The following is a 27,479-nucleotide window of genomic DNA, read 5'->3' on the forward strand; positions in this document are numbered from 1 at the left end:
CACCGCTTCTGCCGTGGTGGTGTTAAATCTTTTACAGGTCCTAATCTCATTACAGTCACTGTTGAATTCGTTAACTGTACTTTTACAGGTGAGATAAACGTCAGCAACGAGTGTGTGTAGTGTGGCATAGAAGACGAGGCTTCTGTCTGTCCTCACTGCACACTTAAATTACTTGATTTTATCATTCCGATCATCTTTGCTCAATGTGCTTGACGAATTCACAATAACAACAATAATTTTTAAAAAATCCTGAGTTCCAAAAATATGTCTTTTAGGTGATTTGTACTTATTTTTTAATACTTGGAGGGGGGACCACAAATTTTGTTTGCTACCGTGACAAGGGTGAAAGTCTGTTCACCTTAACACCGGAAACACACCTCCCAAAAAGCAAATACTTCCGCCAGCATGTTTCTGCGGAATCTGTTACGGGCGAAAAGCGAGGTGGACTGTGTGCTGCACATCGCATGGAAATGTGTTCATCACCTGCGGATTGGCCGTAGTAAGGGTGATCAGCACATTAACAATAATATTAATCTTGTAAATCAAATATAGCTCATTACCTTGAATTTGAAGTTTAATTTGTTTTTCGGGTTTTGTAGCATAATTACGAGCTACAACTGAAAACATCGTCAGATAAAATGGGGAATGGTTTCAGCTTAGTCTAAGAGTGTCCCAGTCATTGGTAGCACCAAATTGAAAATGATGTGTGCTCAGAGTTGGTAGCTGCTCTTGGGAGGTTCATTTTATAAAAGTAACACATCACAAATTGTAGAATGGCACACAGAATTGCAATAAAGTACACGTTTTCCCAGTTAAAGATCTGTAAATTAATCAATGAAGCATTTGTCTTGTATGCAGATGTAATCAAAGAGGAAAGAGTACAGTGATGAAAGCTATATATGGGCGTCTATAATTCTTCTGTAAATAAAATCAGAACGTTCCAAGATAAGGAGTACACACACTTGAACCTGTGTTTACCTTGAGGAATGTGTGAAATAGGATTTCCTGCAATATAGGAAGCCAGCCCTACACTTGAATAGAGCTTTTACTTTATTGATGCGTTTTGGAATTTAAAGCACTATTAAACCAGGTGCCTAGATCTCAAATTAAAGATTTTGTGATTGTGACTAAGGCAGCAGCTTCATCTGTTTGTGTGAAATAGCCTAAATATAGTTTGATTAGACGGTAGCAGAAGGCACAGATCACAGAAAATCTAAGGCATTTCCTGCAGTGTACATTGCAAATCAGCTATTACTGCTGATTGGGTGGGTCCAGCTGAACAAGAGCTGGTGTTGTGGATGTGTGATCTGCTCATTGCCTGGGCATATCGTTCATATAGGTGGAGAAAAGACTTGGGTCGCAGGAAAGCACTCTGTGGAACTCCTTGAGGACTGGAAAAGGCTGTTGCACACATCTGTCGGGTTTTACACTCTATGTATACAGTTATGTAAACCAGGTAAATGGACTGTATTTTTCCCTAGTAGACACTTCCTCAGAAGGTTGGATGGATTAAAAAAAAACTACCAGAGGAACCACTGCAATAACTAATAAAATAAGAAACACTGTAGCCACCTGATTCCTTGGGGCTTCAGCATATTAAAAAAAACAGTACAATTGACAGTAATGCCACAGAAATATCTGATAGATCTAAAATACATTTATATTGCAGATCTGTTATCAATAGTGATTCATCTAAGAACACAGCCCAGTGATATGAAAGCAGATGTTACAACATAACCTACTCCAGTGAAATTATAGTGCAGCCTAAATTTAGGTAAAAGAACTAACAACAAGGGGTATGATCAAGGGAAAACCCTTTAAAAACAATTCAAAGCATTGATACTGAGAAGAATTATGATCCTTGTTTATATCATGGAAAAACAGAAGACAAAAGGGTATCCTGAACACTACTTTTGTGCACGACTTAAATTCTTCAGAGTTTGTAATGCGATATCGTGCAATGGCAAGCAGTTTTAAAATGAAAGGTTATAGAAGGTCGTTTGTATTAATAATACAAAAAAACTTTCTGCTATTGATTCCGCCCATCCTTGAACATTACAGCAGAAATCGCCCAGCTCGCGTCTGCCTTGTACCCGATCGTGATGATGTAATTGTTCCAAGCACGCAACCTGCTGTATGTACATCCGGGTCCTGGGCTGTCGTTATTAGGTTGTTAGGTGCAGGCTCTCTCTCTCGGGGAGGCTGGGGTTGAGTGCTGAGGTTAGGAGCGCCTTCTCAAAACACGTTGGCGTAGAGAGAAAAAAAGATTAGATTGCATGAATGCTCTTTGAAATTTATTTTTTCCTCTCAAATGAAAGTAATGCATCCCTGGCTCACCCAGGACGGAGAGCTGCGCTCTTTTTCAATCTGAATGCATTGAAAGGCGGTTTCTCCCCCTCACCACAGCTCTATCTCTTTCTGTCTCTGTCTCTCTTTCCCTCTTCCTTCTTTCTGTCTTTCCTTCGGTGTTTTTCTTCCCGGTAGTCCTTCGCTACTGCCGCAACCGCCGCTGCTGCGTTGGTGTTATCTTTTTTTAAAAAAAAAAAAAATCCCGCAGAGCTCGCTTCTGATCCAGGTAAGTCTCGGGGAGCCGCAGGCAGGGCTGCGCGTCACGGCTGCGGACCGACACTTGAGCCCGAGGAGGGAGGGGGAGGGGTAGGCCGTGTGAATCCAGTGATAGGGGGCGCTTAGGCCTCAGGGACGTCTGTGGCCGGGCCTACTGCGGTGCTGGGCTGCTTGTTTACCCCGGGAGTGCGGGGCTCTGGCAAACGGAGCGGAGTCCCGAGAGAAACGGGCCGGTTAGATCATTTTAGCGGAGGCGAACGGCAGCCGTTCCGTCTTCCAACACCGGGTTTTTTTTTTTCCCTTCACCGCTCTAAAACTTTCGAGGAATACGTAGTGGGGGAAAAAAAAAACAAGAACCCGAAACGCGAGCAGCGCTTCTGTCGGGAGGCACGTTAAAGGTGAAAGGCAAGACCGCCGACCTCCCCGTTTCCGTGGGCCTCGCTGCCCGGGGAGCTGACAGCTGACAGCGGCCGAAGGCGGAATTGGGATACTGTTTGTTTACTGGTGGGGGTGGGGGGCAGCGTGTTTGTCGTTACCAGGAGCGCGTCATGAAACACCAGCAAGGCCAGACGAGCCTTTCGCCTGTCCCCATTTTTAGCGATTTTGTTGTTGTTGTTGTTGTTGTTGTTGTCGTTAGCCGGTCGCCGTCTAGGAAGAATGTTGCAAAAGTGCCGGGTATCCAAAAATACAATGACCTGTTTCAGCCACTTGCTCTCTTTGTCTCCTCATTTTATGCACGTGCAGTTGGCAAGTGAATCTAGCCTTAGGCCGGCGTGAGTGGAGTATGAAATTAGTTTAAGGCATGCCAACTACGTGGAAGTGATCGACTACTATATTATAGTCATGTCCTTGTACTTATATAGCGCTCTTCTGGACACTCCCCTCAAAGCCCTTTTTCTGGTAATAGGGACTCCCCTCCTCCACCACCACCACCAGTGTGTAGCCCCCACCTGGATGATGGATTATGATCACCACACATCAGCTATCAGTGGGGAGGGAGAGTAATGAAGCCCTATCACAGCCAGGGAATATTAGGAAGCCATGATTGGTAAAAATCGGGGGAAAATGTGGCCAGGACACCAGGGTTAACGTCTTGGTTTATTTAAATATGTCAACATATCGTTAAGGTATATAACTACCACATAGGCATTGAAAGTTCTTTTTTCACTTAAAACTCGACAGTTTATAATTCTTCTCATTATGGCCTTTGAACTGTATTGGTACCCGACGAAGGTGGTGTAGTGTGCACTTGATGTGCAGAAACCCAAGCTTTATAGAGCCGCGATAGTTATTTCAATGTTGTATGTTGTGGGTGAGTTTTTTTTTTGCTGTCTTTTTTTTTTAAATGTGAATTATTTCCTTGTAAACCAGCTCACAGACGCACATGTAGGCGCTTTGACTGCGAAGGTATTAATCGGACGTGCTCCTGCAGGTAGTGCTTTTGCTGTAAGTCAGCCGGCGTGGTCCGTTTCTGGGGACGCGCTGTGAGCAATAGCAGCAGCAGCTGACGATCTGAAACCACCTCTCCTTTTTTTTTTTATCCCCCTGCAGAGTAAAATAAAAGGAAAACAAAATGGGTGCGTTTTTGGACAAGCCAAAGATGGAGAAACACAATGCCCACGGGGAGGGCAACGGCCTGCGCTACGGGCTGAGCAGCATGCAGGGCTGGCGGGTGGAGATGGAGGACGCTCACACGGCGGTCATCGGCCTGCCCGGCGGGCTGGACCTGTGGTCGTTCTTTGCCGTGTACGACGGGCACGCCGGCTCGCAGGTGGCCAAGTACTGCTGCGAGCACTTGCTGGAGCACATCACAAACAACCCGGACTTCCAGGGGGCCGCCCCGGAGCCCACGGTGGAGAACGTCAAGAGCGGCATCCGGACGGGCTTCCTGCAGATCGACGAGCACATGCGCGCCATCTCCGAGAAGAAGCACGGGGTGGACCGGAGCGGCTCCACGGCCGTGGGCGCCATGATTTCCCCCAAGCACGTCTACTTCATCAACTGCGGGGACTCGCGGGGGCTGCTCAGCAGGGCGGGCAAGGTCCACTTCTTCACGCAAGACCACAAGCCCAGCAACCCGCTGGAGAAAGAGCGCATCCAGAACGCGGGGGGTTCGGTCATGATCCAGCGCGTCAACGGCTCGCTGGCCGTGTCCAGGGCCCTGGGGGACTTCGACTACAAGTGCGTGCACGGAAAGGGCCCCACGGAGCAGCTGGTCTCCCCCGAGCCGGAGGTGTACGAAATTGAGAGGTCCGAGCCCGAAGACGAGTTCATCATCCTCGCGTGCGACGGCATCTGGGATGTCATGGCCAACGAAGAACTGTGTGACTTTGTCAGGTCCAGGCTGGAAGTGACGGATGACCTCGAGAAAGTGTGCAATGAGATTGTCGACACTTGTTTGTACAAGGTAAGGTCGGTGAGGCTTGGAAATCGAATGCTGCCGGCTGCGCGCTAGACAGACCCGAGATGGCTGCAGGGTGAGGGGTCGCGGTTTTTAAAAACGCAGAGCGCTCGTCATTGCTTCCCATTCCGGAAGTTGTAATCGAAAAGGCTTTCGTTGCCGTTGGAATCGAGAAAGCTTTAACTCTTGAGTTCTTTCTTGCCCTTGAAAGTTGTCGCGTGCGTCGTGCGACCTGTGTGGCAGATGATTACGTCCTCAATGGGACGTAACGTGACTGATGTCTTCTTTTTCGTCTAACAGGGAAGCCGGGACAACATGAGTGTGGTGTTGATCTGTTTCTCCAGTGCTCCCAAGGTATCCCCGGAAGCAGTGAAGAAAGAGGCAGATCTGGATAAGTACCTGGAAAGCCGAGTAGAAGGTGGAGCATCTAAAAAGGCTAATAAATAGTTACATTACATAAAGCAGCTTAATTAAACGAAGTGTACTATGTGGTATCTCAAGTGGCCAAGAAAACTCATGAAAACGTGGTATACCCATATAAAACTCCTAACGTTAAAATGCTGTTATAATTGACTTATTATAGGCATAGTAGTATACCAAGAGTTTTGTGGCTTTAGTGCAGAAGTAGTTAAACCTGGCCGTTTAACTCCTCAAAGAAACAAAAAGCGTTGTTTCTCGAGAGCCATTGTTATATTTTGCCAAGTAAATTCCAGTTCTTTCGTGCCATAATGGCTCAACAATGGCAGCTCGATCCCCATTTTGTTCAGTTGCCTGATGAATCAAGTGTTAGAGATATCACTTTTGCATGATCAAATATGCTAAAAGGAAGTAATTATCTCTTTTTGAAGGAAAAATATTGCAGTTATTTAAAAAAAAAGCTCTAAACGCTTTGCAGAAATGTCAGTCTCTTGTCATAAATGTTTGTTATGAAAGCTGCTATATGTAGGGAACATGTAATAAAGAGGCCAAATCAGGATTGCTGTTTCATCTATATTAAAAGTATACAGTATATACATAAAGCACTGTTGGAATATTCCGTTTTTAGTATAAACTCATCATCTTGGTGCTTTGTAATCGCATCTATGAGTGTAATCATTTAACATATCTCACAGCTTAGTTTGTTTGCACATACTTTTATGCTGTGTAAATGTACAGTGAGACAATGGTAATTAAAGTTAAAGAAAGTAACAACTGAATAACTGCAGTTACAATCCCAAAGACTGAAGGCAACTGTGATGTGCAGTACAGCAGTTGTTGACGACAGCTTTGAATGCTGGACAGGTCAATTAACCACAAAACCTTCAAAAGTCTTAACTAGCGGTAAGACCCCTTTTCAGGGGACTCTGGCCATATTTGCCCATAGTCTGAAGTTGTTTAAGGGTAGGAGTTGTAAAAGAGGTACTTTTCTATTTTCCCTCTTTTTCCTTTTTTTACTGCATTAGGTTCATCTTAAAACAATGCATTTTTAGAAATCCATGGCCAATAGCAGACATTTTTTAATTACTGCTTTACTACATTTCACTCTCTGTCACAGTTAAAATCTGGTCCTACAGTGTTACGCACTGTAAGCAGCCTTACAGGTATGTGCTACAGCAGGTAATTTTATAATTTTGTTGTGCTCATGTCTAACTTGTCCAAGGTACTTATGGTATTTGAAGACGCAAAGTTTTGACTTAGGGAATGGGCAGGTTCATTTCAGTTTTTCAGATAATTAATAGTATTCACTGGTCTTGGTATGATGAACATAGTGTGAGAATTTCATATGGCTGAGTGGTATGCTATTCAAGGTCAGGGGGATGTGATGGGAAAGTTGCTAGTTTAAATCTTCAATGCACTGTTTAACGTCTTGGAGTGCAGAATCGTTTTGCTTCAAAATCTTGGTAGTTTATTTAATTTTTTTGCAATCACAACATTGGGAGCAAGTCCTGACAGATCAGGCACCTGCAGAAGGTGGTGGGCTTCTCTCAGGGAGATGTCTGTCATTGGAGGTTAAGTATCTCATCAGTCTTACTCCCACTCCCTGTGCTTCTGTATTGATAATGTACTGCGGAGCGTCTTGCCAAATGAATTGACTGCCTTTGCAGTCTTTCAATCCTGCACTCACATGTGGAGGTTGCCCATTACTTAAATGGGCTTTCCAAGTTGGTGAGGCAGTAAAAATGCAGTAAAAACTATTAATCTGGTTAACCACAAGTGACTCTGTTTATCCAGTGCTGTTAACGATTAGACATTACTAAGCTGAGTTCTGCATATGTTGGCAGTGGTATTTTGTGAGGAAGAATGGTGGCAGGTGGTGACCTGGAGGAATCGGGAGGACAGCTACCTGCACCTAGTGTTCCTTGTTCACAGGGTGGTTACGTTTGAAAGGAGAGCTTCACTTTTTAGGAAATTTGTTTTTTGAGAAAATCTATAAAGGGTTATTTATTTATTTTATTTATTTAAAGGTTACTGTATTGTTGTCTGGTACATTTGTTTATAAAGTTACCTGCTGGAAGTAGTATTTCAGTGGTGCAAATTTAGACTTAATTGACCTCTTTACTGGCATTTACTAGGGGCCAACATTTTTTTTATTGAACTAAAAGTACAGAGAAGGTTCACAGGTTTGCACTTTCAGTTTTTTTATACAGTGTATTACTCTTAATAAGAGATGATTTTTGGCATACTGTAACCATTTAAAACTAACTTTACGTTTCCAAGCATCCTTTCTGTGTGCAATTTTGTCTGTGTGTGTATTTCAGATCTTGTGTTGCAATACTTTTACGAGTAGGATCCATCATTTTCTGTTTTCATGAAGCTAACGCATAGTTAAACTGGATTTTTAAACGTTAACTCCAAGATGGGTCCAAGCATGGGTGTGAAAGCAGGTTATTGCCTAGAAGAAACGGAGCCAGTGAAGCAGACTTGCGTTTCCCTACCTGTAACTACAGATTCATTATGTCTGTATTAGGTCTGATAGACTCTTTAAAATGGTAACTGTTATAGGTCTTATTTTCAAAGGTTTTTAAATTTTCTTAGCTTAGTATTTATATATGGGGATTAGCTTGAAGTAGAAATCTTTATTTTTGTACAGTAGAACTCAAGCATTAGAAGTATGTAGAGAATAACTGTGATGTTGTTATTTTAGATGTTAACGATGACTCTAATAAAGATATTTACTGAACTGATTCTGAGATCCTTGGCTTTTTTATTCAAAGAATTGATAGCCTTAGTCACACCAGTGTCGGCATTTTATTTTATTCAGCTAAGTCACAGTAAAGAGCTTAAATATTAAGAATGATCAGTTGCAACTCGTTAACATCTTTAAAAATGTATTTAAATTATACTTGAAGGTGTGTGCTCAGGGTTGATGTAACACATGATTCAAAGAATGCTCTAGTACAAACAAACCAAGCCCAACACAATATTACTGAATTTGTAGATTTTATTTTTTCCTGGGTTGTTTTAACGCAGTTTTAAAATGAGTGGGGGGGGGGCGGAATAACACTTATGCAGTAACATCAGAGAGAAACATGTTTAGCTGCAAATGGTGACTCACATTTTGCTAAGATTTTGTGTGAAAGAGTTTTTATTTCTAACATGCTTATAGTAAGTGATAATTCTGATGCTTATGCGGGACATCCCACTTACCAAGAAGTCCTTCTGATTCCCAGAGATCATTAAGAAGCAGGGTGACGAAGGAGTGCCAGACTTAGTCCACGTGATGCGTACATTAGCGACGGAGAGCATCCCCAATCTCCCGCCAGGGGGGGAGCTGGCGAGCAAGTGAGTGCATTGTGGGTGTAGCCTTGCAAGTTCATTTAGTCGTGACGGAGTAAAGATCTGTGGAACCGTTATCTTTCCACACAAGCCTATGCTGTTAAGTCAGCTTGCATTAACATTTTATCAAGTGATATATTTTGCATTTTTTTTTTTAGCCGGGAATGAGAGGTTAAGCCATTCAGAGAGGTTGTAAAACTGCATGACAGCCTTCCTTTTGTGGGGAAGGGTGGGGTCTGTTGGGGGGGTAACAGATAGCAGCAATCATTTTAAGTGGCTGGGCTTGTCATATTTGTTTTTGGTGGATATGAACCACTGCATGTGCCCTGTGTTCAACAAATTAATGGGATTACCGTCTACATGGTTACCCCCTCCTCGTTTTAAACGAATCATTGGCTTTTATCCATCACGGGGTTTGACTTAGTTCTTGATGTATTGATTGTCTCACATGGCACAGATAATGAATGACTCCCAGTTCAGATGCAAAGGTGCTGGCTGCTTTGTCTTGTTTAAATAGTAAAAGTTGTGAATTAAAGTTTTTATTCTCAAGTAGGGGGCATTAAAAATGAACTCCCAAGTGGATAGATTATTTTATGTTGCAAATATGATTTTAATAATATATGCTCTGCACGACAGCCATTTGTCATGGCAGTTTTATGATTTATTGAAAACAGCACTATGTGAAACAAGCTCCATGTCTGTCATGATTCTGGAGTGCAAATGAAAGATTAAATATTTACGGTACTTAAGGATACAATAAACCCTGTGATGTTTTTATATACTGCAAAGCATGCATTATTTTTTTTTTATTGTTAGGTATTAGACATTAACTGTAAAAGGCAAAGACGTGACGCTCTCCCGCCACATACTTACACATTCTGCTTATTTTAAAAGGATATAAAACATTTTTTTAGTGAACCACATTTGCTTGCTTGAAAGCTTTTTTTTAAAGAAAGCGATTTGTTTTTTCATGGATGAATTGTAAATAGGATCAGGGTTGTACTTGACCCTGTTTAAGAGACTGAAAATGTCAGAGAAACTGGACACAGAAACTGTAAGCAGTCCTGTCTGTTCCTTTGATAAACTCCTTATCTTTTCACCAAAAGCATACATTTAGGAAAAAGACTATCTGGACCCTTAAAAGTTTCTAATGAGAAATCATGATTCTTTGAGTAAGCGTTCCTGCTGTATTTCTCAGAACAGAAAGGTTTAGCAATCTGATAAACATGGTTTTCTTTAAATTAAATGAGTGAATAAAAAGATGTTCAGCAATACACATAACACAGGGATTTAATCTTCTCAATTTCTTTTTTTCAGACGGAGTGTTATTGAAGCCGTATATAACAGACTCAACCCATACAGGAGTGATGACACAGTAAGTATCTCCCTTTAGCCTCAGTAATTCTGTCTTGAGTTGCTTGTGTGTCCGTTTGGTGTAAGGTTTTTGTTTCCATAATTTTTATGCTTTATTAACGAATTGGCATTAACTGTTTTAAACTATACAACAATGTGCTTGCTATTTAGCACTTTCCATGTTTGTTAATTCTGTGAATCTTCTGTTGCATGATCAAATTTGGGTTTTGGTCTCCTGACTCATAAGATCACAATCACGATTTCTTACCAAGATTTTAAAGCTGCTCTGAACCAAAAACAAGTACACTTTTTTTAATCTACTTATTTTTTTCCAATGTACTGTAATACATAAAGATGGGTCTCCATCTGCTTGTTTAAATGTCATTTTTTCTTTTGGGTTATGTTTAATTTGATGGATTTTCTTTAATTTCATCTCATTACCCAGCAATCATTGCTGTAGTATCTGCATATTCCCTTTCCAGGGCTTTAATGAGCAGAGATGACAGGAGAAAGTATTCCATTCTCCTCCATAATTTACAGTTTGTGCAATTTGTCATGAAGAACGTACTATATTACGCATGACGCTTATTAATTATGTAGCCTTTTGTGGTAGAAAAGGTGTTCTGCCTTGTCTCTGACTGCTATAGTCTTTATCAATCTTTAACCAAACAGCCTAGAAATTGGGAACAGAGCTCTGAAAAAAGTAGACGAGACTCAACTACAGATTTATGTTTGTCATTTAAAATTAAACAGCAGAAGCATTCGCTTGTTTTTACACCTTGTGCTTAACTTACTGTGAGTCTTGGACATGGATAAAATATTAAGAAAAGTAATATATTAAAAACACACTGATTCCTCCATTCGCTAATGATCGTTTTTATATCTGCATTTCGGTTTGCAAAGGTTATGGATCATCATAAAAGATAATATTTTTTAGAGACTGATTTTTTTTTTTTTAGTTTTAGTGGTCTGTCAGCCTGTCCTTTCTTACATTGGGTGAGAACTTGATTTGATTGGGTGGAACTGTCATACATTCACTTCTGTGGTTGTTTTTATTTGGGATTAACTCTCCTGCTGGCTCAGTTCTTCCACCATCCCCTCATTTCTCAAACTGTTGCTGTCCCTTGGGCACCTTTCAGACTCGTAACCGTCCAGCCAACCCCCTGTCGTTGTACAAATAACCGGTCAACACCACCTGTGTTCACTGCAAGTATCTTTCCACCCCAAAGTAGTTATCAAAGCTTTTTTAACCCTTTTCAGTCTGGGATATCCAGAAATTGCTGTGCTTGTGGACACTCCAGGCTTTAAAGGGTCTCTTCCTCCTTTTCTTTGTAAAGGACTCGGCATCGACCGACGACATGTGGTAATACCGCCTGCTTAGCACAGAGTTTACATACAGCCACCAACCAAGAACACCATTCATCAGTCTGTCTACCGTCAGTCCTCAGAGCTTTTATTTTAAGAAGGGAATGTGCGATTGGGAAGGAGGAGATACAGAAACAACTACAGTACTGCAACTATCTGCCCAAGGAAGTGAAGTGTTCTCCTTTCCTTTCTTTTCTTTCTTGTTTTTTTTTTCTTGGTCCTCAACAAAAAAAAGAAAAAGTCAGAACAATAATGGAAAATTTTATTATAAATTTAAACAATTCTTTACTGTAATAATTGGACTCTAGCTTTTTTGTGTGTTGTATAATTTTTTTTGTTTTTGTAAAGTGCAATTGTCCATGTATGAAAGAGAAAGCAAAAAAAAAAAAGCGCCTGTATTTAATGAAGCTTGAGTTGGTTTAAGTAAAAACTAAAAGCACTGTCTGCCTTTTTCTGGTCTTCTGGGATGCAACAAATATTTGTTCAGTGAATATTATTGTTAGTCCTACTGATTTTTTTTTTCCCTTTTATTCTTTAAAGAAACGGGTAAATGACAAGCAAGCGCGTGGTAGACCTTGTTAATCCAGCAAACAGAATCGTGGCTCATGACATTCTCCACCTACCGTCTCTTTTGGTTTTCTTTTCTGGTATGTGTGACTCAGTCCTGGCTTTATTTTTATCACTGGAACCCTATCAACTGCTTTTGATCTCGCCTTTTCATCCCCTGCCGCCGGGATCCCCCAGGTCAGGCCTGACGCCGTTCACGTCCTGCGTTTAGCCCTTGAGAGTGGGTTCGCTCTCGACCGCTGTGAACGGCGCCCACTGTAGAAGTGGCTTCATGATATGCGCTCCCCGCTCCCCGCCCATCAGAGCTGCAGTGGGGTGACTGTTCGGAAGCCCAAAGCGGTTGTCTCCTCCGCTCTGAGGCACGCTGGGCCTGCTTTCATACCCTCTCTCCCTGGCGTCCGAGAGCCCGCGCCCTGACGACACTAATTATTTTTATGGTTTTTTTTCCCCTCCGCTTTTCAAAAACAAAAAACTACAGATGCTGAGTGAGCAGTAGTACCTTTAGAGTCTTGTTCCCCCCCCCTCTAAGATGGAGGGCTCTTGTAAAACCAGTTTGATGTTAAACGTTTGAAAGAAGATCTTTGAGGGAGTGTTTTAGCAATGAGCTGGTGGATAGCTGCTGCAGTTTGTTCTGTTTGCTAGAAAACTGCTTGTTCTGAGGTTTAATTTTTATCATTTCCCTTTACTTAACCTTAACTATGAACAAAAAGCAATGCAAGGAGGGGGCCCTAGATCTTCTGTACATCTTTTCTGTGTGATTTGATTTACTCTGCTGTTAGCAGATAATTCACTTTCTCAGGAGTGGGATTGGCTGAGGTTGCTGCTATTATGTGTAATTGAATGCTTTGTGCAGAAGATTTTTAAGACATACATGCTTCTCTGACTCTAAAGCTATATTCAACATTAAGTGATATATTTTTGAAGATTTTTAATCGTCGCCAGTTTTCAAAACGCATTGTGGCAAAACCGGTGTGTTTTTGACCTGTTTTTTTTTAAAGAAAATGTTACTAAACATAAAAGAAAATAGATTGTCTGAAGCTTTTTAAGGTTCAATAAAAATAAAGAAATCCAAGTAAATGCTTGTTGCTTGTAAACTACTTAGCTTCTGGAGATTAAGTGTACTGATGTAACCAACACAGGGTGTATTAATATTCAAACGTGTTCTTTGAAAACTGACAATCTAATGATGTAACCCTTAGCCACATATTAGGAGTATATTTCTTTAAGTTTTTTTAAATCAGTGTTGATGGCACTTTTTTAGCAGAAGATTACATTTAGAAACAGTGGCTTACCCTTATCTCCTGCAGCCAAGTAGTGAGAATAAAAGTCTGAAATTAAAGACTAAAAATGTATTAGTCTGAAAAAAATGGATGAAGTTAAAAACATGCAAGCAGAGGGTGCTAGTATTTCTCAATTTCTTCTTATCTGTAAACGTACAGTCATGGGCAAAAGTTTCCAAATCCTTTGCAAGACATAGGGTGTGCAGACATTGCATGTATTGTGAAAAAACATGTTAATGTACATAGATTTTATGTTTTCATTTTATTATCCATTCTTTATGTATATATTTTAATCAGTTTCCACATTTTTCTCATTATAAAGGATGTGCAGACTTGTGGCTATGACTGTATGAAGACAACCTGCCTTCTGTGTACGTGAATCTTACAGCTAATGTAGCCTTAAATGTCAGCCATGTGTAAATGGAGGAAAAATCAGATGTTTTTTTCAGCTACAAGTTTTTCCTCTTCATTTTGTAAGGGAACCAAGGTAAATTCTTGCGCGCACGCACTCAATATCAAGCTGTTCTCTTTTCTCTATGTGAGTCACCTCTATTAGCACAGTTTGTGTTCAGATTGTACTGAGTTAATTTATGTTGCTGAGCCCTTGTTCACATAAATAGTAAACCAGTTGTTTTAGAATTGAAAAATCTATGCATTTTGTTCTGGTTATAAGCTATCATTTTTCTTGAAAAATTATAAAATAAATCCTGAAATCATTCATGTATAGAAATAAAGTACAAACAAGGAAAATTTAATTTGCTTAACCCACTTGAAACATTTGCATTGAGATATTTAAGTGTTCATACTTTATTTTTATGGTTTATCTTCAGACTGGAATAAACATTTTATTTTAGAGAAAGCCTTTTTAAAAACATTCACTTTTGCTTTTATACACTATTTCTTCATATCCACTGTATAGCTTTAGAATCTGAATGGTGTGCAATAGGTGTTCTGGTTACATAGGTGTCAGTGTTACATTTAGAAAGGTAAATCGAAATGATCTTAATCTACCGAAAAGCATTTTCTCTCGATATTCATTATTGTTAAGTTTTATGTTCATTACAGTGGGTGTGGTTTAAATGTCTTAAAGCTGTTTAAGGTATTAAATGTGCTGTAGTTATTTCTTTTTTTGGACACTTGCTTCTATGTGGTAATAATACTAAAAGACACAGACTCCTCCTGGGCTTGTAATTGCTTGAATGAGATCAGGGAAGCCATACAACACAGACCAGAGATACCAGAACTAATAGTAGAAAATGAATCGACCTTGGCAGATTGTTGCTTAAATAATGGTATACGGTTTTCTTACGTTTCGTAGCAGTTATAAAAGTTGATGTCATCAGTTGGTTCTGCGGTTTCAGCAACACAAAAAGCCTATAATACCTCATAAGCATACACTAGTGTTAGCACCTGCTTGTTGTCCGCTCTCCTTTCATAGTGAGCATAAAGTTGGTTTAAAGTTTTTCATTACTGCACAGACGTATTGGTCTGGTCTGTTTTTTTTCCCCCCACTTGTCCGTTTCAGTCCTTAGGGGAGGAAGTGTCGGGTGGGGGATGGATTGGGTCTTCAGTTATCAAGGTTCTCGTGCATTTATATTTCTACAAAGGTGTCGATTTTACAAACAGAGCAACACATGATTCAAATGTTATTTAAAAGATCTAAAAGGGTGCCTACTATGATTGCTTATGGTTTGTAATATCAATGAAATTTTCAGACAATGATTCATTTCTTCCTCGTGTTCAGATACCCTTGGTAATTATTGACCCTTCCTAATGGTATTTGAATTATATACTAGAATCATACTTTTGTAAGTCTGATGATGATGAACCACTATTGTGTATAATTTAAAGATAAATCATTTGCACTGATTTGTGGACACACTTTTTGAGGATTTTTTTTAGGAGAAAATCCCCACCTCCCCAGCAGGGTTGTAGTCTACTGGGAGTGATAACCAGCAGATGTAAAACATTTTTAAACCATTAAAAATAATGCTCATGTTTGCTCAGAGGTCCACACGTGACAGTGAACACCTAAATTGAGACATAAATAGTCGTATTCTGGCATCAGTGTAATTTTAAAATAGGATAATGGCAGGCATCTCTCTGTGACCTAGTGTTTAAAATTGCAATTTGGACAACTAATGAAGCCCACCCTGCTAACTTTTAATTCACTGATAAGCTCACCATTTTGCCTTACTAAATTAACTCTACCCCAGCACCTGCAAATCTGGTTCCTTGAATTTGAAGGAACTGGAATTGCTTTGTTGGTCTTCATACAAAAGCCTCATCATTTTAACCATGTATATTTTTTGTGGGTATGTGTTTTTATTTTCATCAAATAGATTTTTTTACCTGGTGTCTCAGTAATCAAATGTTTTAAAAAAAAATCCATATATATTGAAGCTTGGAAAGCATGTTTGATTGCTTACCCTTCAAAAGATGTAATACATATGGAACAGTAATAAGATTTTCATGTTTAACAATAAAAATTATATAATAAAGCAGAACTATTTTCATGTATGTAGATTGTGTAATGCTATAGTAAATTATTGTCCATGTTGATTCAACTGCTACTTAGAAATCTGCGTAATTGACATTACACAGAGGTTCAATAATTGTATATTTTGTATTATGTACTGATTCCAAAGGAGAAAAATATTTGTGAAAAGCTTTGTTCCTAACCTGAAGACTGTACTGTCTGTTTGGAGTCAGTTGAACAAATTGCATTCCTTGCTTGTGAATTGTTGCTTTTTCTTTTTTTTTGCAGATGAGACGATAAAGAGTTTGAAAATAAATTTCTAGTTTGCAAAATGTGCCACTAAATAAATGGGTAATTACCTTATAGTTGTAAGTCTTCATCTGAGTTTTTCAAGTCTACAAAGTGTTAGAATGGCAAATGCAATATTTTGTGAAAAGCTTGACCTGTTGAGGAGAAGGTGGGGGTAACGGTTCTAGAATTATTAACTGTTAATATGAAATGTTGCATTTTACAGTTTGTAAAATTCATTATTAAAAACATTGCTCTTTAGATACAACAACAGTTTCCGATTTCTCAGAATTGCTGTGTAAGTTTTGGTTTCACAATTGCTTGCTGGTAAAGGGTGCTTTTATTTGCAGGAGCTTGTTTTGTCAAGCACTGCAGTTTCCCCGAGCTGGTGTAATTTCAACATGGAGTTAAAGCACACCTTTTCGATATTGGGTTGATTCAGTGATGCTAGCCAACAGTGATCAGGATTCCCCAGGAAGCAGTGTACAATGTGTCAAACAACACCAGGGCGGGGCTGCTTTGAGAGATTGGCTATCTTCGACTTGTATTACAGCAAAGACCCTTGGGGTTTGCCAGGTGTCAGGGTACACTTGACAGCTCTTACTGATAACAGTTCACTCTTCCAGTCAGCAGCATTACTGCCTTCTAGTCTGATCTCAGCGGATCTTGGAAGAGTGTCAAGGATGGTACTGGTCATCCTCCGTTGGGAGCTAAGCAACAGTGTAGAAAGTTACCAAATGTAAAAACTTAAAAAATAATTATTTTCCAAAATTGGAAAGGTTTTAGCTGGTGTCTAACAAATTACCAATTTTGAAGTTGATTCGTATGCTGACTTTAAAGCCGTGCATCATTTTGAGTTTGCCTGTTTTGGTGTGTGGCACAGTAAAATCTCACTCTATGGCTGCCCATCATAAATTCTCTTTCTGGAGTTTTGCTCATTGCGGAAATCTGTCATTAAAAAAGAAAGTGCAGACCTGCGTGTTGTTTTAAGTGAATGGCTGTGTCATGAGATTATTTTGTCAAACACTGCGGTCCTGAGCCCTTCTCTTTGATTTTATGACTGGGAGGAAAAGAAACATGTTTCATTCCCTACCTGATGTTTAAGGTAGAGCCTTTTATTCTGTTCTTAGTTTAGCACTTCAAAAGTGCTTTTCATTTCTGTACAATGAAATAAGTGAAATAATGATTCTAAAGTTAAACAATACCACTCATTTAAAATTGGTTCAGTTTAACAGTCTGTTCTCATGTAGACATATGGAATGTCATTCCATGCCTTCAGGTCCCTGTGAACTAGGTATCTTGCATGAATGTGTTGTGACGAAGTGTAAAGGGAATATTCACCGTACAAGCTGTCCTTGTGGAAGCACTCTGACACTGCACTATGCTGCTTCAGGCTGTGGTGTGGAGCATGCTATTTCAGAAGACCCAGAGAGCTGCTGTATGAGATAAATGCAGGCTGTGCTCTCATGACCAGCTTTCTGATTCATCTAAGGTTCTGCATGTACGTGCCTTTTAATTTATAGGCCTGAGAGCAAATGACTTAAGGGCTAATTGCTGCATAACCTTAAGAGGGAATAGGTTTGCAGCTTGAATGGCCGTGCACATGAGCTTGGTGTGATGTACATGGTAAAACAATGACATTAGCAAATTAATTACGGAATGTCTCGCATAGCCAGCAGACAGCAGGCTTTAATGCAGGAATCACACATTGTGAAATGGTGTCGGAGGAAAACGACTGTGGGTGGGATGAGCTTAAATGTCAACCTAATGTCATGAGCCAAGCTCGAAGGGGAAAAGTTCAAATGATGCACACTGCTAAGCAGTTGATAGATCAGGGTTGATTTTTGTTGTAGTTGCTGTGTCATGGGTGGTGGTAGGAAGGGGGGGGTTTACCATCTTGTCAGCCATGTAAAATAATTTTTCATAGCAGAATGGTCCAATTAAACGTGCCTCTTGTATCTGTCAAGCCTGTAGTTGTAACGCGATTGTCAGAAAAGGCTTCTTTCCTTGTTTGTGCTGTGGAAAGGTGACCGAAGAGGTGGAATTTAATTCGGGGGGTATTCAGACATCGTGGTCTATTGTACAGCTGGACCTGGTTAGTCAGCCAGAGGGAGGGGATGGGCAAGGGTGCAATTTCAGGAGTCGACAATGAGATTATATACTCTGACTTTTTATCCCTGTGAGTCTAGAAGACTGTCAGATTTACCAAGGCCATATTTCCAAACTGCTGTCAGTGTGTAACATATATCTATAGACAATGGTCTCTGCACTTGCATGTGTCTCAACCATTCACTGTTCTAGTGGAACTGCATTAGACATTTCATAGAGCTGGATACTTGCCAGAGCATTTAGAGTGATTTGTGCAAACCCTGTTGCCACAAAAATTAAAATCTGTGAGGAAAATGCTCCATCTTCAACAACTATAAATCATTTTTAAAATAGAAACAAAATATGAACAAACCTAGAAACTCGGCATGAATCTGCAGCACCCTTTCAGTGATTTCTCTCTGTGTGTGTCCTGGTTTCCTGGTGCTCTGCTGTTGTTTCCTATTGCATTGTTAATTGTTAAAGAGACCCCCATTGCCTTTACAGGAGCTATTTCTGCTGTGTAGTATTGGCAGTAAACTAAATAGAAACAGCAGAATGAGTAACGTGAAAGCTGTCCATCACAGCAGGTGTAGCACGTAATAAGGAAAATAATTCCGAAGTAATGATGAAACATCCTCTTGACAAATGCACCCGATTAGTTTATAGATGATCAATGCTAATGTTGAAAATATAAAACCAAAATTGCAATGGGCTGTTTCTCCCAGAAGAGGGAGAAATTCTGAGGAAGTGTAATGGAAGACAAGAGAGCTTACATTATAAGTAAAACTTTCCAGGTGTTGTCATTAAAAACAAAATCAATGTAGAAAGAGAGATATAAAATGTTTTATTCTTTATTCAATAATGTGACAGGATGGCCCTGTGGGAGGAAGACCTTACTGAAATGCAGAATTAAAACGTGAATTGACTTGTCAGGAGGATCACACTGCAGATCTCAACAGGAAGCGAGTTAAACCTCAGTTTCCTAGTGCCATGGTGCGGGCTTCTTGCTGAGTGCTGTCATTTTCAGGGCTGAAATCCCCGCCTGTTTCCACCAGGTGTACACGCAGCTGTGAGGGACTGTGAAAAAAAGCAGCCTTTGCTTTCACTAGAGGGCGCTAGAGGGTTTTTTGCAGTGCTGGATGATTGCTACCTGCAATGCTCCTCTTAGTCAATGCCTGCCTGGGGATTCAGATTCTTGAAATAACAAGCCTTCCTCATTATTTTTAGATTGGGTGATTAACAGCTAAAATGTTCCAAACAGTCATTTTTTTGGCCATTCACAGATATTCAATGACCAGCTGAGTGTTCATTTGTTTGCTGAGCAGCCCCTGTGCAGTGCCACAGGGCACTGTGTAATCCGGATGGTGCTCTCACCTGGGGCTTGAAGCAGGTCTCGTTAGAGCCTCTTTGTTAAAAGGCTCAGTCCTATTTCCCCCCTTTCATTGTGCTTTCCAGGCTGTCGGTGTAAGGCTGTAGCCAGAGCACTCTCTCCCCACAAAGACATTGAAGTGAAGGCAGCCAAATTACTTGTCTTTCCTTTTGTCGGAGGCAAAAGTCAGAGGTAGAGTCTGAAAGCAATACACACCTGGCGTGTTTAATTACAGGTCTGCAGCAGGGACAGGATGGAGGACACAATTAAAAACGACAAAGTTAACACTCAGATGCGTGGGGATCTAAGGAGGAAGGAGGTGTGGGTTTTAGTGGCCTTTTTTATAGTTTTTTTTATGCAAGACAGCTACAGCCATCAGGTCTGTTGGCGTGTTTCGAAAGGAAGACTTCTTTTGGTTTAAAAAAGTAGATGCTTTAATTGTTTTTATTTTTCTGATATTGCTGTGAGAGTCGGGCGACATGCAGATTCAAAGCAGTAAAAGTGAAATGTGATTTCAAAGGCCTCTGTTGGTTTCTCTGGGGAAACATTATGCCCCCCCCAGAGAAACCAACAGTTTCACATTTCACTTTTGCTAAAATTCTCCAACAACCGTTAAGGCCCAACCAGTCAGGTAAATCTGGAAGTTAATTTTTCCTTCTGTGTTTCGTGCGGATTTTTTTTTTTGTTCCGAGAAGCCGTACTTTCAGCGTTAATGCGTCTGAAAATTACCGGAAGCAAATGAGTGCAGATGAAAGTAGTTTTAATTATACTCCGCCGCTGTACCGAGAGTTAATGTGTTGTAATTGATGTTTGCTGCGTTTCTGGATCTAACCGGGGCTCAGTGCCAGAAAGGACAGTGCGTTCTGCAGGCGCTAACTGCAGCTGTCTGGTCGCACCAATGGGGGGGTGGGAAGGGGGTTAAAAAGGACAGCCGTGGACCTCATTTCAGCTCACAAATAAAAATGCCGTGCTGTACTGGGCAAACCCTGTCCTCCGGTACCGTCTTGAAAATGCATGAAGATGCTTAGGTACACAATGTGAGCAGTGTTGACGTTTTTGTGCTCACTCCTTGCCATTATCCAGAAAGTTATTCTAGTTTTATTGTTCTCGCTAAAGAAAGTTTTTTTTTTGCTTACTTGCATACTGATTGCACTTCACTGTCTTCGATGGGCACGTTTGATGGGTTCCAAGTAATTCCCGCTTGAGTGATTCAGCTTAACGGTATTTCCTGAAGATGATATTAAATTAAAAATATAACGTTTGGCCGCACGATGTGGGAAATGCCGATTTCTGTTCAGTTATTTGACAAAATGGAATCATCTGAGTGATGTTATCTTGCTTCCCCACAACATTTCATTTCTGAGTCCTGAGTCCTAAGCGCTCCTGCATCGCCACTGTGTAAAGCAGCATTGCGCTGTCCCATCAAAGTTACTAGGAAGGCAGGTATTCATTCGACAGTTTGTGTTTTCCCTAATTTGGGGAAGGAAATCCATCACATGTAACGTCACAAAATATAACTCTTTTCACTTGCACACACTCAACTGAAGTCTAATTTACCTATTTTTTATTACTCTTTTTAAATGTATAGTTGGTTACATTAGTAAATGCATTTTTAGAAATAAAAGGAGCCAAATATTTTAAAAGAAGGAAAAAATTGAAATGAGTTGCACACAGTGCGGCAAAATGCATTTGAAATATTATATATATTTTTTAAAAAAGCATCACCTACAACAGCAAGTCACCCTATCAGCCTGCATTATTTAGTGTGTGTCATGCTCTGTTTCTCTCGGTGAAGCCATTAAGTCTGACTAACGCGGCCACGCAGCAGTTAGCCTGAACTACCCTGGGGCCCAGGGATCTGATGTCAGTGGGCTCTCATCCAATTTACTTAGAGCTTCAGATACATTAAATCATTTTTACTGGGGGTCTTGTAAGGCACAGCCGATCTGTCTGCTATCAAAAACGCTGAACACACCCCAGCCTGCAAAGCCGATTTCAGCTGCTCATTGATACAGAATGAATTGTCACTAGGCCTCTGAGGCAGTGTTACCAAGGTCAAACCAAATGCTACTTTATCTCAATGAAAATATCATGTTGTATCAAAATATGACCTCTAGAAGAACTAGTTTCCCTCTCTCCTTTCTCTCTGTGTTTTCTGTGAGCACGTAATCTGCTCACAGCCCGGGGTTGTCAAAGAGAGCACCAGCTTTTCTCACTTGTTCGCAGCCACACAATGATGTGATTGAACAAACAGAACTGAGCTGTAGCAGGCAGAGATGACATCCAGCTCGTCAGGGGAGTCTCTCCCCATGTTTGTGAGCTGCCTGCTGTACAATCCTTTGCCTGAGAGCCAGCCCAGTCTCATTATCCTCCACTGCGTGGACTATCTCTGCTGCAAATTAGGTTACAAAATCATATGGCCAGATGAATATTTTAGTGGTTAAGGTTTAACTGAAACACATTTGGTCTGTGTTGTAATCTTATTGTTGTATGCTTATATAGGCATATGTTTGCACTTTAGTGTGTTTGCACTTTAGTGTCCCACTGCAAAAAACGTTAAATTACAATATTCCAGTGTGGCTTTTATATATCTCACTTTTTTGTTTTAAAAAAAAAACAGACCAAGTATACTCGGAGAGTGAAATCACAGTCCCCTTTTCCTTTATTTTCTCATTTGACAGGTATTACAGACAAAAAAAAACATCTACAACTGCTATAACAGCATTTTTGTACAGCTAAAATATGTGACCTGGCCATTTCTGTTTGGAATTAACCCAGTATTTTGTAACTTAATTTGATGTACGAGTACATGAATTGTAAATACAGAAGCACTAGTCTACTCTTGAGTAATGTGTTAATTATTGATTTTACAATATTTTTTAATTCATCCAGGGGCTCTCCAGTTCATGCTTTTAGGAAAACCAAACATGTACTGTACTTTAACTGTGCTTTTAAAGTCTGTTATAACTGTTTTTATATTTCTCCATTTCCAGCTATGTAGAATCAAATAAAAGCAGGGGTGTTGTGTGTTATTTCACCCAGGAACCATGGTGCTCCTTAATATAATCTCCAAACTTTTCAGACCACATTAAAGTTTTTTTTTTAAACTGTTTATATTATGAAAGCTGGCTGAACATGAGATTTACTCAACTGCATTAGGGATTTACAACTCATAATATGCAGTTTTATTTTTTTATGGGGATCCCCATGGCTCTGTCTCGGGCCCCTTTGCTAATAAAGGTTGATATTAATTTAGGTGCATGCTGGTAAATAAACCCTGCTTGCCTGATTGCTTAAGCCTGCTAGACAACCCGTTGCAAACTAACAGCATTTTGTTGATTGACTGGACCTGGATTCACCCATAAGCTCAGCCCTGCCAGTCCTCGCTCTGGTGCCACCTTCTGGGATTGTCGTCTAACTCTGGACGTTGTCCTGAAAGTCTGACCGTCTGAATTTTTTTAAGAACATGCCCAGTTGTGTAAGGAATGCTAGATAAGGCCTAAAATGATGCATGCCGTTTCTTCATCCATATTTGACTAAATCAATGCTCTTTTTCCCAGGATCCCATAATCTTCTTCTTTCGAGGCTTCAGCTAGTGGGAACAAATGGATATCGACACTTTCCTCCTGTCTTGTCTTCTCTTTCCCTGTTGATATTTTTTTTTCGACAAACTCTCTACTCTGTCATTATAGTGATTGTAGGCATTAATACGGATCTTACACTGAGGGCCCAAGCTAGCCACTTCCTGTTCATCACACAGGAAGAGCATAATGTATGTACTATGGCACAGCTGCTGGTGATCAGAACGATCTAACATACTACATGGAAGGGAAGAACCACCACAAGTGCCGATGTAAATAAACCTGGACTTTGAATAAACTTTTCCCTGCGAACATACCACATACTGCATATAATCTAAATATTCTGTCACACCACTTTATCTGTGTCTCAGGCATCACCATTTCTCAGATGGTGTTTGCACTGCATCTGCTTGTTAACTCCCCTGACAAGCTCAGTCCTGTAACATTGAATACAAGGTCATGTAACAGGGGATGCCTGACGCATTATATTTTTGTTTTCCTTTCGGGGGCTTTGTGATGACTTCTTCAGGGCTCCCCATTGAAAAGAGCCGGCGGGGAGTAGTCAGTGAAGCAGCTGCCTTGTTCCAGATTTGCACATGGTTCCCTCGCCTCACTTCAGGTTCTGAAAGGTTTCGAGGGCCTGACTGAAGGGGGAATCCGCCCCACTTTTTCAGTGAAAATTTTATTTTTGTCGTTTAAAGATAACATTTTGAGCCAGCCACATGAGTTTATGCGCAGTACATAATACACGTGTTCTTCTGATCAGAAGGTGTCCCGTTACATTGGACCACCATCTTGCATAGCAACAGCAACTTCTTTTTTTTTTGTTTACGTGCCGCTGATGGTTTCCCTTTGGCGCATCATTTCAGTGAAAAATGAACTGAAGCCTTTCAGCCATGGGTCTGTTACAGTGGCAAGAACAAGATGAGGTCCAACCAACTTCCTTTTCATTTTTGTACTGAAATCACTCTGTTCTGTTTAGCATGCTCTGAAAGACTGATCAAGGTTTCCTACAGCTCTGTGCAACGGCACACATTGTCACACCCAGTGTTGACTTAGTCATCAGCTTTTAATTTAATCATAGGCTTAAATCGCGTTGACTGAAATGTCTGTGACACCTCTTGGCTAAAAGTAGAATCTTATGCTTGTTGACTGGCCTTGTGCTGCTTATGTTCCAGATGGTCACTGGAAAGAGCAGGGATAAACTCATCACTCTATCCTCCACTGCAGTCCAAGGCTGCCTTAAGACTCGTATGAAAGGGTTTAAAGATGCTTGTGGCATAGTGTTTAGTGTTGGATTAATGAACGAGCCAAAGAACCACCTTCATGCTGGTGTACATAGCTGGAAGAAGAGAGGAAGAGCAGGCAGGCAGGTTTTGAGTACTGCAGCACCAGTGCAGATGTGTTAGATGCCTGAGAATAAGGTTCAGACTCTTGCCTTTTGGAGTACAGTGTGCTGTCTCTGTGGTGGGACCCCAGTGGAGCATGAAGGGGATGTGAAGGTGCTTGCAGCCCAGAAGAGAGGGTTTTCCAGCTACCAGACCTAGAATGAGGAAGCAGCTATTGGGGACAGTGTTTTCCAAGGTTAGGAGTGAGGGAAAGAGAGAAGTGTTTTAAGTCTCGAACAATTTGAACACGCGTTTCATGCATTTCATGTGAAACAAACCTGAAGTTTCCTATAAAGTGATGGTGGCAAAAGTGCAAACTACTGAACAATGTTTTCTTCTAGAAAGCTTTGCAAACCAAAGGGGAACAGGATAAGAGCAGAACTCTAGAGGGATGCTCCAAGGTTTAGGGATGGCTGGAGAGCTCTCTCATTTGTGAGACCCTTCACAGATCCACGCTTGGAATACCTCATTCTTATACAGACTGTACACTGTAGACTACTACTGTAGATTATAGACTACTGGAAAGACTTGAAAGTCTAAAGAATATCACCACTTGAAATGTAATGCAGGTGCTGTCTATGGGAGTTCTTGCCATTATTCTATGTAGAATCTGAGGACAAAAATTCAAACTGCGGCAAAGTGCTTTTAAAACTGAGGAAAGAAGGCACCTCCTTACACACAGGCTTGTGGGAGTCTGGAACAAGCCACTCAACCATATTGCAAACCAAGCCGCTGAGGGACCGAATGAACACCTGTCATCTGAGACCCTTCCTGTGTTCCTGTGTATTTGTGCTGTACGTGCAAAGAGCGAGTACCTTTAATGTCGTGTTAATCATTGTAGCCAGAACATGTTTATTTATGTTAGAGATATTTAAACTCAGTGGTTCTGTATGCAATTTACTGCATTGATGATGGGGAAAAGGCGACCTTCCTGTAATCTGTAATGTAAGTGCTTTAATGTTTTCTCATGCAGTGTGTGTGTGCTGTGCTTTCTGCGGATACTTGGGTTTGAAATGATTTTGCTTCTGTAATCGCCCCTTGCCAGGAAACAAATTAATAAAAAAATGGTGCGGTAGTGCTTATTCTACAAGTGACCATGGTAAGCATCAAAGTTAAAGAAACAGTTATGATTATTTTACTACATTTCTTCCACACTTTTTAAAACATTCTCATCTTTTTTATGCTTACCTTACTATTCTTTTGCATTCCATTATTAATAATGCTGACGCCATCAAAGATCAGGTGACTGAATTCATCTTACCGTAGGTGTTGTCATATCTTTCACCAGCAGTCTTGTGAGCCAGAAACTCTTCACTCGTAGATCTTTCCTGGGTAAATAATGCACATGGAGATACAGAGATTTTCATTTTTCTCAAGTCCTGAGGTAGAGCTTGTATTATAGCTGTAGGCTTCTGCATCCAGAACCTTTTTCAAGCTTGTCTGTCTTATTTAACTAATTGTCTATTTTCCCCCAGCAGAATGTGAAATAAGCTCATGGTGTGAATGGTTTGTTGAAGTACTTGCCACTAAATATTAAAATAAAGCTGCAGAATACAATATATTTTGAAAAAATTGTACTGGAATATTTTTTTAACTACTCCGTTCTTTTTAATATGGGTAAGGCTGACAAAAACAGTAGCATATATAGTTTTATAAAAAGGCCTCGAGATTTTATAAATGGGAAGCATTTATAAAATCACCTGTGATGACCAAGAACAGCCAGAGAAAATATTTCTAAAGGAGTCTGAAGGACACCCATGCAACTCTTGCAGACATGTTGCTGAAGGTGGGTCATGGTTTTAGTATAAAAAGTGGATTTGTGTTGAATCCTCTGAAGGGGTTATAGAGCTTCAGCAGTTACCTTTTTTAACTGACCATGCAGCTGCTGAAACCTGCCCTTTCAGGTTCAGCGGTTTGTTGGTGTGTTTTAGCTCACTAAAGTGGAGGTGTGGAGGTCCTGGCCTAAGATCGGTCTGCTTTAGTCCTAGGCCACTTGACTGTGGTATGAAACGTCTTAAGTCATACAAAATGATTCACTTGACTGATCGGTAGCTTTCCATGAAATGTCTGAATGAGGTGCTTGGATCCCTTCTCTTTGTAGGCTCTCTTTTGTAGGGTGTCTTATTTCCTGGCTTCTCTGGATAAGCCCCTGCTTTCGATCAGCATTCACGTGAAAGTGGTCAGGCTGTGGTCCTGAGGTCAGCTGAATCTACCCTTTGAAACTGAATTAAAAATGGAAGTGAACGGCTATAGGCCAGGAACAGAAGACACTCACTCAAGTGACCGGGGGTCTGGGAGTTAGGAAGAAGCTGCTCCGCCATCGTGTTGAAACGGCTGCCCTGGCATCTCGAGGAACTGCCCAATGAGATCCGTGGGTTCATGCTTAACTACCGCCGGGGACGCATAAGCCAAAACACTGTTTCTTAAGCCTTATGTTGAAGCATAAAATGGTCTTTATTATTTACGTACATCTTAGGAACTTCGGCCTAAGACAATTGAGAATAATACATCAAAAAGGGAAGTGGAAAGATTTCACATTTAATCAGTTACCTCTGACACCCAGGGCTGTAGACTCTTGTAGCTTCAGTTTTACGGAAGTGAAGTACATATTCTGGGTAGAGAGCACTGCTGCAAGACTTCTATATAAAACTCTATATTGAAACCTGAGCCGGAGTTCTGGGGATGAACAGGAGTGATGTCTCAGTGCTGGCTGGGATGTGACGTTTGGAGTCTTGATGGAGTCTTTTCCCAGCTTGTTCTGCTACCCAGTGGGCTTACTGCCGTTCCAGACTGGCAACAGGACCAGCTGCGGTAGCTTTCTCAAGACGGAGGGGAGGCTGAGTCCTAGATTTCGCAATTGGACTGAAGTGAGAAGCCCTTTCGGGTCCATTGAGGATTGGAAGTCATGCGTTTGTAGCTGCAAGGTGAGAGCATTACAGCGTCCAGAGAGGAAGCTGCAGTACAAGGCACCTTTGAAAACTGTTAGGCGTCTGCAGAAT

The 27,479-nt window shown here is 40.7% G+C and overlaps 1 protein-coding gene across 5 annotated transcripts; it reads left to right on the forward strand.

Moving 5' to 3' along the window:
- Window positions 1–6: 6 nt before the first annotated feature.
- Window positions 7–26,039, forward strand: ppm1aa (protein phosphatase, Mg2+/Mn2+ dependent, 1Aa). Of its 5 annotated transcripts, none has more exons than XM_069193139.1 (6): window positions 7–88; window positions 4,117–4,972; window positions 5,267–5,384; window positions 8,617–8,728; window positions 10,040–10,097; window positions 23,072–26,039. In XM_069193139.1, the coding sequence occupies exons 2-6, from the start codon at window positions 4,139–4,141 to the stop codon at window positions 23,105–23,107; spliced, it is 1,158 nt and encodes a 385-aa protein (XP_069049240.1). In that variant the 5' UTR covers window positions 7–88; window positions 4,117–4,138; the 3' UTR covers window positions 23,108–26,039. The 5 variants fall into 5 exon arrangements, with proteins under 5 accessions (XP_069049240.1, XP_015205656.1, XP_006632246.1 ...); XM_015350170.2 differs by lacking the exon at window positions 7–88 and adding an exon at window positions 2,132–2,575; XM_006632183.3 differs by lacking the exons at window positions 7–88; window positions 23,072–26,039 and adding exons at window positions 2,133–2,575; window positions 11,413–16,131.
- Window positions 26,040–27,479: the final 1,440 nt, after the last annotated feature.

This window comes from Lepisosteus oculatus, chromosome 8 (assembly GCF_040954835.1).
Source record: "Lepisosteus oculatus isolate fLepOcu1 chromosome 8, fLepOcu1.hap2, whole genome shotgun sequence".
Lineage (NCBI taxonomy): Eukaryota > Metazoa > Chordata > Actinopteri > Semionotiformes > Lepisosteidae > Lepisosteus > Lepisosteus oculatus.

Bases quoted from the DNA above. Each gene is read 5' to 3' on its own strand.
- ppm1aa (XM_069193139.1), top strand. From the start codon at position 4,139: ATGGGTGCGTTTTTGGACAAGCCAAAGATGGAGAAACACAATGCCCAC. The intron at 4,973-5,266 runs GTAAGGTCGGTG...TTCGTCTAACAG, and splicing joins TCGACACTTGTTTGTACAAG to GGAAGCCGGGACAACATGAG. The intron at 5,385-8,616 runs GTGGAGCATCTA...TCTGATTCCCAG, and splicing joins CCTGGAAAGCCGAGTAGAAG to AGATCATTAAGAAGCAGGGT.